Source organism: Protopterus annectens, chromosome 2.part2 (genome assembly GCF_019279795.1).
Source record: "Protopterus annectens isolate FY-2018-M chromosome 2.part2, PAN1.0, whole genome shotgun sequence".
Taxonomy (NCBI): Eukaryota; Metazoa; Chordata; order Ceratodontiformes; family Protopteridae; genus Protopterus; species Protopterus annectens.
The window spans coordinates 1,133,862,569-1,133,879,263 of record NC_056730.1 but is presented as its reverse complement, the minus strand read 5'-3'; the positions used below and the strand labels follow the sequence as shown (position 1 = coordinate 1,133,879,263).

At 35.2% G+C, this 16,695-nt stretch overlaps 1 protein-coding gene across 6 annotated transcripts in view; it reads left to right on the top strand.

Moving 5' to 3' along the window:
* Positions 1-16,695, top strand: part of TRPM3 (transient receptor potential cation channel subfamily M member 3) — a 2,946,644-nt gene that overhangs the window by 2,334,046 nt on the left and 595,903 nt on the right. For all 6 annotated transcript variants that reach the window (XM_044064372.1, XM_044064373.1, XM_044064374.1 and 3 more), the window contains one exon: positions 15,223-15,273. In XM_044064372.1, coding sequence (XP_043920307.1) covers positions 15,223-15,273 — 51 coding nt within the window. The remainder of the gene's footprint in view (positions 1-15,222; positions 15,274-16,695) is intronic.

Genomic DNA, 16,695 nt, shown 5'->3' with positions numbered 1-16,695 from the left:
ATATGGGGTAGGGGGTACATATGCAGGCATTCATTATGCATGCATCGTGTAAAGCAGCTTCATCAAGTAATAGTCCGTACAAAGGCCTTTAGAAATGAAAGAACACGACTGAATAAACCCTTTGTAAGGCTTTTCTGTTTAATCACTCTGGAAGAAGGAGAGTTGCCTAACATCTAAAAAGATACTTCCTCAAATGAGATGATAAAAACAACCAACCAGAATTTTGCACTTGGTAGCAGATTCAAAACATGTGAAGCTGCCAGATCTGTGATCATGTTATTGTAACAGTTGCAACTGTTAATTTAGCTTCATAGTTTCAACGATTTGGATGTCATGTTTGCTCACTAGTAGCTTCATTGTCAGAACCTGTTTTCTGTATTTCTTTTAATGTATAGAACTATTTTTTTAAGCAATGACTGAGACAGAGATTTGAACCATTTAACAAGGAGTGGTTATTTGTTCCATGATCTGTGCAGGTTCGGCATCACAAAATGATCCCTGGTTTCCTCATTATATTGTTTAGCTTTGATAACAATTTACCCAGCCTATTGTTAGCCTTCTGGGTCTCATGTGTTACAGATGTGACTTTTTGGTTTTACTGCAGCCAGACTCACCAAAGTCATACCACACAATCCCACCATCTAATTTGACTGATGTGGTATGTGAACATTTGTAAGCATTTGCGCAGGGGATTATGCCTTCCTGCAGTCCCGTTTCTAAATGTACTACATTTGTGGTCACACAATCTCAGAAGAAATGAAACTAATTTAATTTTTTCTTCTCTGAATGTGATATCACAGCTAGTTTTCTTTGAATGGATTTAAGGAAAATAATTTAATTCCCTTTGAATTGGTGTGACCTCAGATGTAGTTTTAATTTCTCCAAATTGATATGGCCTTGGAGGTGGGATATTTGGAAATCAGAGTTTGGTGGTTGTGTTTTCACAAAATGCGGTGAAGGAGGTACAGCCCTGGAAAAAAAGTATTGCAATTGAGAACTAGTGTATCAGGCAGTGTAAAGATCATCTGCAGTAGAGTGGACATGGTACATTTAGCTTCGGTAAGACGGAGCAGATCCTTCCAGACAAGGCTCTTGTTATGAATTTAGGGGCCTACACCAAACTGATTCCTGGGGCTTAATCTATCAGAAGTTATTCTGGCCCAATGCACTGGTGCTCCCTTTCCCAGCTACATATCAGCAAAACCCCTCTATTGATCGTACCTGGTATCTAACATGCCTGCCTTCTCCACCATCTTATCATCATCTGCTCTTCCTGCTCTTCTGCTGTTTTCCCATTTCTTCCCTTCCCCAATGTGTACAAGTAAGAAACCACTTCTGTTATGCTGCAGAGCAGGAGACTGACATACAGAAGCTGTGTTCCTACAGAATTCTGTGCTACACCAATGCAAACATTCCTATAAAGGCCATTATCCACCAACATTATCTTTAGCCATGCCAGTAAGCTCCATCTGCATAATCCCCTGATCTGTTCAGTATTTTGTTCGCATTAGTGCACATCAAATACTTCATATTCCAGCTCTGCTTTACCATCCTATTACAACCAGTATCAACTCGTAATCATGCTAACAAAAGGCAAGCAAAAGTTTCATAAGCTGGCAAAGATATTCTGCTTTCAAAATACATACATGCATACATACTCAGGGTAAACAAGCCAATTAGCTAAGTCACCATAGCAACATAATTTGTAGATGATAATTAAACAGTGTATGTGCATTATATAATGCATTAACATCATCATTAATCAAAAAGATTCAACAAAGTAGTATGCAGTGTTTCAGCTCCCACCCAAATATTTTACCTACTCATAAGTTATTTGCAATTTAAAGTAGCAGCAAACACTTATATAAGTATTAAAATGCCTAACACTAGAAATTATTCAAGTACAATAACAAAGCACATACAATATTAATAATAGAAGATAAAATAAAATAACATAAAATAATGAGAAGTACCAGAATTAAAACGATAACAACAGGAGTGCTGAATAAATAGTAAATTAAAATATATTTACTTACATGCATTTGTTAATTCAGGTAGCGTGCTGATCCAAAAGGTCCTTTTTCAGATGCAGCTTGAGAGCCATATCCGGTTAAGTTTCTTACTCACAGTCACACAGTAGGCAAATAGAGGCTGAGGGAATCAAACCCAGGGCTCCTAGAATCAGCTTGTTAACTTCTTATAGCCTTAAATTCATGCACTGTCAGTCAGATACACAAGACACCTAAAACAGAGAAGGTGTGTTTAAGGAGTATTTAGATAGTCTTCAATTATGGATGGTATGTCAGAGTTCTAACAGGATACTCAGAAGTGCACACCCAAATAAGGAATGGTAACTGATTCCAAATGATTGGAGCAAGGTAGGCAAAAAACTGTCTAACAGACATTTTATGACAGGTCATTGGAACAGGCAGTAGCCCCTAACCTGATAACCCAAGGTATTTTGATGTGATATAAGGCTTTGACAGCCTATTTAAATAACCATAACCCAGATGGCAAAGAGTCTGAGAAGCACCAAGTCTTTAAAAATACTCCTGGCACATTTATCAGCCAAGGTAGATGCACAGAACAGGAGCTTCTTTATGAGAAGTATGTAAAGTTCCAGTCAAGTGTTCAGCTGCCATGCTCTACACCCACTGCTGTTGCTGCTCCAGGTCTCTAGCCATAAGCCCAAGGTAGACAGCACTGCAGCAGTCCAAGTAGGACATTGCCAGTACATGACCTGCTGTTGCTAAATCCTAAAATGGAATAATGTCCCTGATCCATGAAGTGTACTTAAGATGAAAGTAAAATATCTTGTCTATGGCTGAAACCTGGTCATTCAGTCTATTTTCACGTGCCACTGATAGATCACAGAGATAGGGTACATGAATTCTAATTGGATTTCAAGAAAAAAATGATAAAGGAGAAAGGAGGAAAAGCTATGGTTTATGGATAGTTTACTGCACCAGCAATAGTGGCTGAGTTAAGATACAGCTATGAGCAATCCATTAATAGACAGAATCCAGACAGTATTCCAGTGCAGACAAATCAAGCACAATCTCCTGAATGAAGGGGAGGTACCACTGTCATCAGCATTAAATCGTTAGCAAATGTCTCGTTCTTCAGTGGCTTCCCTCAGAGACAACATATATAATGTAAACAAAAGGCCAGCCCAAGTTGGACCCTTGAACCACCCCTCATTTCAAGGTGGTGGGAACCAGAAAAATTAATTCTGCATCCCACCCACTGGAAGTAGCCTGAGAAGTGAAATCTATGCCACTTAACAGCAATGCCAGTTAAGACAATTTAACACTTTAAGGGCCTGATCAGGATTCCATGTCAAAATCCACAGAAAGATCAAAGGGGAACATCATAGAATGCAGACATCAAACCATCAATGCCAGGAGGTAATTATCATTTGTATGAACGTATCCTTAGTACTATGTCTAGGTCTCAAGTCTTACTGATGTACAACAAGGTGGCCATAATGTTAAACAGGACTACATTAGTGCATATAATATCTTCTCAATAACCTTTCATACATAACGAAGTCTACAGGTGGAATAGTAAATTGTCCAATGTCTCTGTCTCAAGCAGAAACAAAAGTAGCTCCAATTGCAGAGAAAGTCAAAGAAAACAGATTATGGTGGTCCAGGCACATATGCAGGAAAGTAGAATATGATTTGGTGAGGAAGATTTGGGAAAGACAGAAAGAAGGCAAGAGGAAATGACAGCATCCAAGAGAGAGATGGCGGAACTGCATGAGGGAAGACCCATGGTAAAAGGTAGAACAGTAGCTTTGAATCAAGCAGGTGGTCATATTTGATATAAAATGCTGATCCCATGTAGAAAATGGGAAAAAGATGGCTACTGTTGATGATGATTTGGGTCAAGCATTGTTTCTTAAGGGTTGAGATTGTCAACATCTCTTTCAACAAACCCAGTCCTCAGAAGTCATCAAACAATATGGAAAATCAATGGAACTAGCAAGTCAGGGCAATATTTAATATACCTTGTAGGGTGGCCTGATTACAATATGCAGTAAGTTAGGCCAATTGTATTCATGACTTCTTCATTGCTGATGAAGTGAGCCCAGACCAGAAAATTTCCAGGAGTCAAATTTTAACTGTTTTATTTTATTCGGCATAACCATGGGGGAGAATTAAATGCTTTTGTGAAATCCATATATGCTGTTTGACCAGTCAGACCTTAAGCTAATTTCTGTCCTTGTTAGTTTTTCTGCTATTTTGCTAAGTTTTTTTTTTTATTCAAATCTGTTCATATTAGGTATATATATATATATATATATATATATATATATATATATATATATATATATATATATATATATATATTATTCAGACGTTAGTTTTATTAAAATCGATTTATATTAGGCATATATATTATTAAATCAGAGGTCTGACCAGTCAATATCTGTACAGTTTCACATTGCCACCTATCTGGCATTTTTCTGGACTACCCAGAAATCAGAATGTTAGTCCTGTTGTCTGGAAAGCACTATACAAACTCTGGTATTCTGTTTATCTATACAAACAGAATGCTGGAGTTTGAAAAAACGCAGATTCAGATCAATTGAAAAGCATCACTAACATGAAATGTTAAAAACCTGGAGATTCCTAAAAAGGGGGGAAAAAACAGAAAAAGATGTCCTAGTAGTTCTTCCAGTCTGTTTGGGTAGTTAAAGTCACCCAGAATCAGGGTAAATGGTTGAATCTTGGTAGATTTGAAGAAGTATAGATAGGTAGTTTGGGCATCTTGAGTCAGATTTGGGGGCCGGTAGCTAGCTATGATTTGTATAGAGGTCTTGTCAATGGTTAAGCACACCTGGAGTGTCTCCTCCTGTGTCATATTGTTTGACCAGCCTGGAGTCCCTTGATGGGACTGCTGCATATATGCAAGTCAAGTTCCACTCGGGTAACCTGCACACATGGCCTCAACCTGATGTGTGACATCAACAGGACAGATTTGTGTCCCAGAGGCTCCCCCATCTGTGGAATAGACTCCCACTCCACGTCAAGCAGAGTATCTCTTTATGTCTGTTAAGTGCAACCTGGCTAACTGGATGGGAAATAGAAAATACATCCCTCGGATTCTACACGTGTCCCTGCTGGACAGGGGCATTGGGTGCTGATTTGTCTATTACATGGGCTAAACTCTTGACTAAGCTTATAAGGGCCTCAGGGCCAATAGCCTGGTAACTTCCTATGATCCTATGATCTCATAATGACATATGCAGAGATGCCATAAAACAGGCAGGAGAGTGGGTGGGGTGGGCAGGAAAATGGGTGGAGAGAGGAGGGGTTGCAGGTAGTGCAAGGTGTGTGGCTTAGGTCTAGTTTTTGGCACACAGAGTGGTGGCAACCCTAGTACAGTTGTGGTTCCATAGAAATATTGCCTTATTGGTTATGATTAGATCGTGCAGCTTAGTTAGAAATGTCTGTCATTTGTTACAGGCCATGCAACAGCAATAATAAAGAGCAAAGTTGAAAATTACATTGTCTGTTTATTTTAATACTAAGAAATTTCCATTAGCATGAAGATTTATTTTCATTGCCACTTTTGACGTGCCCAGTTTGTATACATGCACTGAATATAATTTGGGATTTCAAGTCAGTTCCTGATTTTGTGGTATTTTACAGCTAGAGGTATATGCAGAAGAATGAGCAGACAACTTTTATTACTTGTTAATATTTTTTTTTTTTAATTACAAAAAGTGAACAGCGTGTTTGCCATCGTGTTATACCAACCTTTTTGTGGGTAATGTTGAGAGGAAATGTTTTTACCAGAACCCATACTTTTGCAACTATATTCGTCTTTATTATTGTCATATTTGCTAATAATTGCTATTGAGCAGGGCAGTTTGAATGACCTTGTATTATTTCTTTGAAGGAGTACAGCAGAAGAATCTTGCTTTTTCTTATATTATACCAACAAGGCCCAGATAATGTATGTGAATATCAGAATTTTGCTGTAAATCATGTTCTGAAGACCACTTTATTTGTATGAGTACTGGGAAATTACATTTTAACTAGCTTCTAGGTCTCATCCTAGACATTTGATTTCTCTTTTCTAAGGTGGTGAATATATAAGAGCCCATGGACTGATCTGACGCATATGAATTCAAGACAGTAGCAGGGGGCCTCACACAGATACCTGATGTAGCTTGCTCTTCTGAGTTATTATAAAGTGCTTATAAGAGTTATCGGGCACTTCTAAAAGTACCAACTTGATTATGGGCCGTACTAATTTTGTTCACATAGATAATGAATTTGTTCACAAACTCCAGCTTTCCACTTAAAATAACAGCTGACAGCATTCTGAGATTTTCAGTACACCTAAATTTATTTTGGGAATTTGCCTAGTCTCTCAGATAGAATTATTCATACAGTTTTTTATTATCACTAGGGCTAGATTCATTTTTAAGTATAATACTCTATAGTCCAGTGGGCAAACAATGAATTGTTTGTGTTTCTTATGAAATATTTATTGTAACACATTAAATTGCCTACCTAGCAATCTACTCCTGTATGTGTTGTTTTTTCTTAAGATTATATGTATGTTTGTATTTATACTACAACGTTTTGCATTTTTATGTAAAAAAATATATTTTTATATGATTCTATCATGAAAGGTCAAAAACTCAAAACTGAAAGTCACAAATGGTCAAAACAGAGAGAATCACAAACTAATAAAACAATACTAAGAGAGAATCATAAAATATTGACTATGTCTCTCCCTACATCATTAATCCTCAGTTACAAAACCAAGATCAAGTGCTGCAGTGGTAGATACAGAAAAAAGGGGGTTCAATAATGTAATGTCTAGGGTTAAGAGCAGGGGCATGGGTAGGGTAAGGATTGAAGTTAACTCATTTGCCCCCCAACACCATCTTACTCATGTATGCTAACCCAAACCATACCCCGGCTGCTAATCCAATACATTGTGCTACTAAAAACCCTTTCCCTGACAATATCATCACAAGCGACAAAAGGCAAAGAACATACAGAGCAGCAAATAAACAAAACAGTAAATGTATCCCCTTACCTAACCTTACTCACAAATACTCACATATACATACTGCTATACATATTTCAGTCAGTCATTTTCCTGTACACTCTTCATTACCCACATTATAGAAGTGAGCATTCACTCTTTTTACAGCCACCAAAACATTTTAGCTAAATATGAATTCATGCATTTAATTGTAAGTATATATACAGATATATACCTAAAGATATACAGAGAGAGAGACGTGAGCCATTCAGTTTGTCAAATTCACTCTTTATCAAATTATTGATGTAATATCTTATTTAATTAAATTGCTTTTTGATCAAAAATTGTAGTATATTACTGGACACTGGAGATACAGAAAGGAGTAGCTCTTTCTCTAATCCTTTGTGACCTTGAGGTGGTATATTTAAAGTTGCAAGGAGGTGCAAGTGCAGGAATCCAGAGTGAGGTTTGCAAAAGGCAAAAATGTTGGGTTTCAGTGTAATTTATGTTTATATTTTTACATACTGAGATTAATTTACATTTTTGTTGTCATTTTGGGGTATCAGGGTTTTCTTTGTTTTTTGAAATATTAGCATTAATGTTTTTTTATTGCTGTTGCATATATTTGTTGTTACATTTGTTTTGGTTTACTGCTGTTTCTCGAGGTTGTAGCTGCAGGAGTGTGAGTGTGTGATTTTTGGTGTCTTTGTCCAGACTTGATCCATTAGATTCAGTGCAAGTCTCAGTCTAATGAAATTTCAGCTTGGTGCTTAAGTCCTATCCCCCTCTCTCTCTCTCTCTCTCTCTATATATATATATATATATATATATATATATATATATATATATATATATATATATATATACATATATACATACATACATGTATGAGTGTCTCGTCAAACCTTGAATGCTCATGAAAGTGAACACAGAAAGAATGATAATTTTAGACCTAATATTAAATGATCAAAAGAAAAACAAGAAGAAAGCTATAGCCCTCTTCCCCCTGTACACCACTACACCCCCTGCTAATTATCTATACATCAACACTGAGATTTCACAGCTGTGAAATAATAGCAATTTATCTGATCCTGCTGCACTGCAATCTCATGCAAAAGGCTGCTGGCAAAAACTTCATAGAGAAGAGTGTTCACTCATATGAGTGTTCACTCTTCTTTACAGTTCAGAAGTATTTGTTGATATGAGTGTTCCGTGTTTTGGGCTATAACCACACACATCTAGTTATATATATATGGAGAGAATGGAGAGACATTGATATAAATATAGATATAGATACAGCTATAGGTATAGATATTGTTCAAACCTTTAGGATACACACATGTGGCAGACAGAAATCAAAACAGTATGCATACCCAAAAAAGAAGTCCTGTTCCAAAACTAAATATCTGTACCAATTTATTGTAGAGCCAGCACTCTAATTCTGCCTCATAACAGGCCAGACATGTGATATATTTTAATTAATTGTATTTCTCTTTTACAATCTCCACTAATGCCATCCTGCAGGCATTTCTGTTAGTATATCCATCAGGTATTGATATTTAAAAGACATTTTCATAGCTTTTTAATCAGTAATTCAGAAACAGTTAACATAATAAATGTATTCTAATTAATGTGCGCTACTGTTTGTAATAATTGCTCATCAGAAGCAAATGGCAGTTCATTAAAATTTCTAAATTCTTTAAATATTCAGACTATTTCTGCAGAGCACAAACAGAGGCTGGCAAAAGTGATCACACTGACAACTCACATAGCTTTCTATATATTCTTTTTTGTGAAAGTATTTAATATATTAAGAAAAGTTTCCATTACCTTCAAAAATGAGGAATGATTATATATTACTTGAATCAATCTAAGATGCTGTTTTGCAGTGTCCTGGTATTGGCCTGATGCTTTAATAATCAAAAACATATGCTATAATTTTAACATTTATCACTTTATAAATCATTCATCTATTTGAGTTTGGTTATTCTTTAAGGCAACAGACACATGATCAGGCATCCTTAGAATCATTAATAGCAACCAACCAGTTAAAATGAATACCATATTGCATTTTCTTTTGATGCTTCCACGACCTTTGCCATTGTGAGCCACTTTCTTTTGCTCAAACTGATAAAAAGATGTGGTTTTCCAGGTGGTTTTGTAAAGTACAATAATGTTCTTTCTAAATCACTTCAGACAGGCCAAAGGTAAGGTTGCCTCCCAAATTTCTATATGTACTTGATTTATATAGGGTATAAATGCTTAATCTTCCCTCAGATGAGATGCTAAACCAGGCCTCCACCTGCCAGAGGTGGTGGTAGCTTTGGTGGATGTATAAAATCCTGTGGCATTTATCAAAAATGGTAGGAATACTACCTAGGGTCTCTCCTGAAAAGAGGTTGCTCTCCTAGTGGGACTAACCTGGTCAACAAAGTATAATTCAATAAATAAAATAAATAAATCTTATTTAAAATCATTGTTTGGCTTATCCAAGATGGTTTTCTGTTAAAAATAACTGTCTCTGATTATGATATTATTTGTGCTTCCTGTACCATAACAAAAGTCCTCTAGATGTTATTAGTCATTTATTAAATTTATTTAGACTGGTACTGTAAGTTAACTCTCAAATAATCTACCTTATTTGCTTAAATAATTGTCAGCATAGCAATGCTAGGAATATTACTTGACTTGTTTCCTTCCCTTTCTAAAAATATGAACCTTGGTAAGTATAATATCTATAAAATATAGATTGTGATTAAAGTATTGTAAGGAAGAATGTTTCAAAATGTTCTTTATCCTCTTAAATGTCCATCTTGAAGATAAATATTTTCAGATTATTTTTTTTATCTAAAGTCATCCATACTAACAATCAGCAAGTCTGGAATCTTATTTCAAGCCATAAATAGAAAGATATTAAGACTTTTATGGTGTGCAACATCTGCACACATCTCTTGTGAAAAATATATAGTCCTGAGAAGGAATGGTAGACTAAAGATTCCTGTTTGTATGCCTGTTAATTAGTTAATTGAGACAATAAAATAATTATACTTAGCACTTATTTTTCTATGAAAATAAGTGGCCTTCCATATCAATTTTTTAAGTTCTAAATATTTACAGTCGATGAAATATTTTCTCACAGATACAGCCCTGTTTTATCTAAAACAGCATTATCCATACTCAAACCAACCTCAGTCTTTAAGGTGTGCTTTAAACATAGCAATAATAATTTAATTGAGCTGGGTAATATCTTATATATCCTACATGACAGATCCAAAGATTACTAAATGCCCTTCAACCTGCTATCACAAAGAGTTATTCTTTAACTTCCTCCAAAAGTAATCTTGTCAGGTATATGGGAAGTAGAAAATATCAACCTGTATTACTGTAATCAAACTTCTTGAAGTCAAGTGCATCTGTGTCTTGGCATGCAAATGTAGGAACCCAGTGTTTTGTTGAATAATTCCATGATTAGCTATGATATTTTTAATACTTTAATTGTAATATATGTTATTTTTTACAAGTTATTTATGTCGTCACATTTTTATGAAGAGGAATCTGCCTTTGAGAGATTTAATATTAAGTTTAATTTCTGCACTTTTACCAAAACCTGCAAATTTAATAGTCTAGTTTACTAGAGGAAATTTAACCTTTTGAACTCTTTTAGAATTATCTTTAGTAAACTAACTCCAAAATATAATTAGAGTATATTCAAATTTGCTTTCAAATAGTAACTCTCATTCATCCATTTAGTTTGGTTGCAGTATTAGATGATAGCTATACTGTGACTAAGATCACTTACAGGAAAAAGCTATTCAAATTATTCCCTTTTCAGACATGTATTGTATTCAGTGTATGATTTTTTCATAGGGCTCATATTGCTCCATATTTTACATTTTTTTTTACTTTTAGTTGTGGTCTGTATATCCCCAATGTTTTTAAGGCAAATGCTGTTCATGTATTTTGGAACTGTACAATTTTTCTACTATGGAGTTTGATAAATTACAAAGAAAAATAATTTAGTTTAAATTAGATTGATCATAACTTCTGTTAGGGACCTTTAAAGGGTTGCCTACATCAGCTCTGCCTATAAGAATGATAGTATCAATTCTATTGAAATGCTACATTATGACTGTGTGGTTTTATTTTCAGTGGATTTGACTTAATACCTTTTAGAAAATTACAAAATGGTGTAAACAATTTTAAGATTAATGATTCATTTAAGAGCATTTAAAAACAACAAAAAAAAAAAAACATCAACAATATGGTTAGTCATTTTTCCTGCAAAATTTGGATGACTTGATATTTTCCATGCATAATATTTTCTTCTTTTTAGCTCATCTTAAATAATTGCAATTGTTTTGTTTAGGTGACATTGTGTTGTTGTAGCCAATAATTTGGAATGATTTTGTTTAGTTGCATTATTTTTAATAAAAGTTATTTTGACAAAAGCTTTTCATGCTGCCCATGACCGTAATGACTTAAGTGTATAGTCATATACTCTGTGCTAGCCTGTGATATCTAGCCTCCTCCACAAGTATACAAATCCCAATCAGTATCTTCTAGCCACTGCTCTTCATTCTCAGATTTCCAGTGGAATAATGGTAGTCATTCAACATTGGATTTTATCTCAACACTTGTTATTTAACCTTCTGCGATTTAGTGTTCATTTTGTATCTGCATCTGGCATCTTCACTTCCAGCTTTCATTGCTGTGTGGTCAATGTGTCATCAAGGGCAGTAGTTATTGTCTTTGTACTCCTGCTGAAAAGGTATTCATGATACCAAGGATTTTTAGCTCTGTGTATATTTTAGACTTATACTCCATTATTGGAGCAAAAATATCCTTTATGGTATTCCTTACAGAGGAAAAGTACTCAAGTATGGAATATAGAAGACTCATGTCTTTCTCCTATGATATATTAACAACATCTGTTAAGTTGCAGGGTCTAAAGCTATTAAAGGTAGTATGAGAATAAATTCATGTTTACCTTGATTGATTATGACACCAATATTCCAAAATCACTGCATCCTTTTCATTGAGATGCAGCATCTTCAGAACTGTTATAATTATGAGGTTATACCTGATGCATGGATATGTGTGTGTGTGTGTGTGGGGGGGGTTGATTGATGCCTTCTTCAGGAAAAAAAATAATACAAAATGCTGTAGTGCAAGTTCTCTAAAGTCTTCTTTTGAATAATTAACCTTACGCTTTATATCATTGTGAAACCAAATTATATCCATTGTGAAAAAATAAAAAGAATGTGCTGTTTAAACCTGTGTTTTGAAATAATTCCTTAACTGAATGATTTGGAAATTATTAAAGACAGCTGTTTAATGTTTACATGCAGATAAAAGAAAAATGGTGCTGATATTGTCTACATAGGTAGTTCTGTGCTATAGATGCTTGTTTCTTGTCAGCTGTTGTAAAACATATTAATTCATTTTGTATTTTTGTAGTATTTCCATGTTTCCATGACAGTGTGATACATTATTGACTGACAGCCTTTGAAAAGTCATAGCACAACAAACAAAATTAAAACATACGTTCAGGTCTGTGAACGGTACTGGAGATATTAATACGTATGTAACTTATCACAAAATGGTTACATTTTCATGATACATGAATAATACTGGCAAACTAATTTACTTGAAAGTATTGCATGATAGTAGATGAAAGCTAAGACATAACCAGAGTAAACTGCCATTGATTTTTACAATCTAATTTGTACAGCTGGAATGATATTTTGTTGTGTGTATGCTGAATTGTACATATCAACAATGTTTTCATGTTTCTCTGTTTCAAAAACTGTGCCACTAGAAAGGGTTTACAAAGTATCATATTTAAGCACAGATACATGCAAACAAAATTGCAGCTGATACAATATATCCAATTTGCATTGCTACTGAGATATTGAAATTTGTTTCTGAAATTTTACCAAGAAAATATAACTTGCACAACATTGTTTTGAAGTAGAAACTAAATCCAGAGTTTAGCATGTACTTCAATTTTCCACAGTCAGGTTAAGTTTCTGATAAATAACTTTGTTTTTTTTTTATTTCAGTAGCATATACAGTTCTAAAAATATTACTGTTTGTTTAATTTTCCTTTATAACTTGATTTTTCTCAAAAAAAAAAACACTGAAGATGCTCCTTTTAGGTAAGTAGAAGGAAGCAAGTGTCGTCATTTTGCAAAAGTAGTAAAGGAAGAAAATGACTTACTGCGACTGACTGGAACTCGGGTATCTGAACTGGCTGCCTGTTGTATTTGGTAGCTTATAGTTTAACATTATCATTGAGAACCTGGCCTTGCAAAGTCCATCTATTTGCTGGCTGCTGAGATGTCAAATAACTACCTGCAGCAATAAGACCTACTAAGCACAGCCAACAGCTTTGTAAAGTAAATGTTACTTGTATCCAGAAAAGTCCACTACATCCATATGATTTTTTCCAGAGGTAATCCAGAAGCACTGCCTCTCAGCACAGTAATAAGTGAAACAAAGCAAATGAAGTTACTCAGAGGCATAAATTCTGCAACTGTATGCTAAGGAAATCAAAGCCAGTATTACAAAGTGAACGCTGTTAGCAATAAATAGATTAAACCCTTAGTGGTTTACTACCCGATGTGTCATTAAGCGTACCAGTATTCAAAAAACAAACTGAGCATGACTTTTTTTCCTGAAAATTGTCATTCACCTAAATGAGTACCAACTTTTTATTTAGGGTCATCTTTGCTTATCCTTTATGTGCATAAGTCAACATGCCTAATACCTATTAGCAGAACTTGTGTTATGGAAAAGTGTAATTTGTTCCTTCCCCATCTCATAAGACATGTCCCATGTGTAAACTGAGTTCCTAACTAAACAAGACTACTATTTGCCAAGACCATTACATTACATTGGGTGACTGATATTGTACCCAACACTAGTCATTAAGACTACTCAGCTATTAACTTTGGTGTCTGTGTATATACATAATCTTTGTAGAACCCCATTTACTTTCTGATTGTCCCACTGAACTGATCTTTCTCTTCACCTCATCAGTGCCCACCTCAGGTATTCAATGCACATTTACAAGTTTTACTTTGCTACAAATATTTTCTGTCCTAGGCACCGGCTGAGGGTCCAAAAGACTTGCTCTCAGTATTAATTACTTACTCTAGCACATGACCTATTTATAAAGTAGACATACACTGGAGTAAGTCAGTTTAAACAAAAAGCAAGCCATTTATAACTGGACCCACTTAGTCCATGAAATCAGAAGCATAAAACAGTTGCACCTTCTTCCTGTTGCTTCCTTATAGTACTGCAAGACTGCATTAGAAATTTTTTAGTGTTTCGTCATAATTTCTTTATGACCATCAACAGTCCAAATGTCAGGCTATACTATATCTCAAGAATAGCTATGTTGTAAAGACATTGTTTTTTATCTCCCTGGCCATTTTTCTGTCAATGTGATGTATAGTCAGTGACAGCACATGTAAGTAATGAAATCAGTCCTTCACTTACTAATTCCATCCTGCAGTCCTGCGCTTGATTGGACTCCTACAACATCATCCTATGTAATGTCTAAATCTGAACAAGTAATTTTCCCAGGCAGTATCACTGAGTCATCTTTGAAAATAATTATTTCCATCTAATGGGTTTTGTATGAAGCTAAAATGTATGAATTATAAAAGTAAGTAATACCATCTAAATACCAGCTAAATAAATATACATTTTATTTTCTTCCTCTTATGTCATGCACTTAAAATTTTCAAGAGACACTAACTTTTGAAACTGAATGTTATTCAAAAGCATGCATGTATATGTGTGTTCTAGTACTACACAAAGTACCAAAACACCCCTAGTTTGTTAGCTGGACTATAACATATGTGATTGCAAGAATATCTCTGGCTCCAACTTCTTTTGATGATTTTTTGTTGTTGATTTGCTGCATTAATGTTCATTATTTTGGGGTAAATTAAATGGCTTAGCTAGTTTATCTACTAGAACATTTTTATACTGGCACATTGTGACTCACACTGTCATTGCTTCAGATTTTCAAGGTACTAACTTTAAGATGAACATACATTAAATAATGGTGAGAACACTGTGTTGTATACAGCAGAGGGAAACAGATCAGCAAAATATACCTTTTTATTTGGGAAAGTGTCTCAATGTACAGAAACACAACTGTTTCATGTTTCACTTTTCTTTATTTATTTTCAGAGACATGGTCCATCAAACACCTTATATCACCTGGTCAGGGATGTTAAAAAGGTAAGAGTCTTAGAACGGTAGGTCAGATGATGTTAGAGTTGTGTTATTCTCTTAGAGGACAGAGGGCCCTGTTTTCAAAATGTTTTTGAAAAAGAAATGCAGAAGAGAATGTCTTGTTTTGAAAACAGGGCTCTTGTATTCTTGCATGAGCTTCTGTAGATGCATTTCCAGTTTTAAATTGTGCAAGCAACTTAAGAGGACTATGGTGAGTTTCCAATCAAATACTGTGTGTCATTCTTAGAGATGCATTAGTCTAGCTAGTTTAGAATATGTGCACTGTGATGTGCGCTTTGGATCTAGTCTGCATGTGTAGTATTTAGAAATCATCTGTTTATTAGAGCCATGTTTTCATCCCTATCCACAGTATATTTCACCTGTATAGAATGTAGCAGTGATATGCGTGACTGGATTTCCCGAGTGTTTTTGTAGTACCCCTGCTATATAGAATTACTACAAGGAAGACCTAGAGCTCTTCTGTTTTGCCCTCCTATTCCCTCCTTTCCATTCTTTTGCCACTGTTTTGTTTCTATCAGTTTGCTCTCATCCTTCTTTGGCTGGCGCAGGGTTTCCTTGTTTAAGGTTAGTGGTTAAATGATATGGTATTGCATATTAAATCAGGTTGCTTTCTGTGGGTACGTATGCTTTTCAATTCAGATGTGATCAATGCCCAAAACTATAGCAATAGTGGTGCCGTAGATGTGGTACAGGCAACGCCGTGAATCCTACATGAGGGCTGCATTGCTGAATTCAATGGGCATTGCAGAGATATGATACCTACATCTGGGAGGCAGCAATACATTTCTGCAGTAAATGATTGAACTGTGCTAGAAGGACATAGGTCATCATACTATACAGCAAATTTTATCTAGAGTACAGATTGACAGTAAGTTTACTAGTTAGAATATAGTTACTTTGCAATGCATTGCCAGTGTACCTTATACATTCTTTCTACTCTTGGAATCAGATTTTATAACATGTTTCAGAGCTCAGCTTCAATGCATATTCAGCTCATTCATTCATGCTCTGATTATGTGGCTAATCTAGTTCAGTCTCAAAGTGGAACTGGAGCCCGTGCTTGTTCTCCATGGAAAAGAAGGCAGAAATAGTCCTGGTTAGGATACTAGGTGTGGACACACACACACACACACACACACACACACACACACACACACACACACACACACACACACACACACACACACACAACTTCACCTAATGTGCAATTTAAAAGATTGCCAGTTCACATATGTGTATTATTGAGATGTGTGAAAAAAAACAGAGTACTTGGTAGAAACGCCATACTCTCATAGGACACACAGATTCTGAAAAAAATACCTACCACTTGAGAAACAAAACAGAAAAACAAAGCACTGTGATGCAGCAGTGTTAACAACTGCTGCTGGTCTATGATATTCAATATGC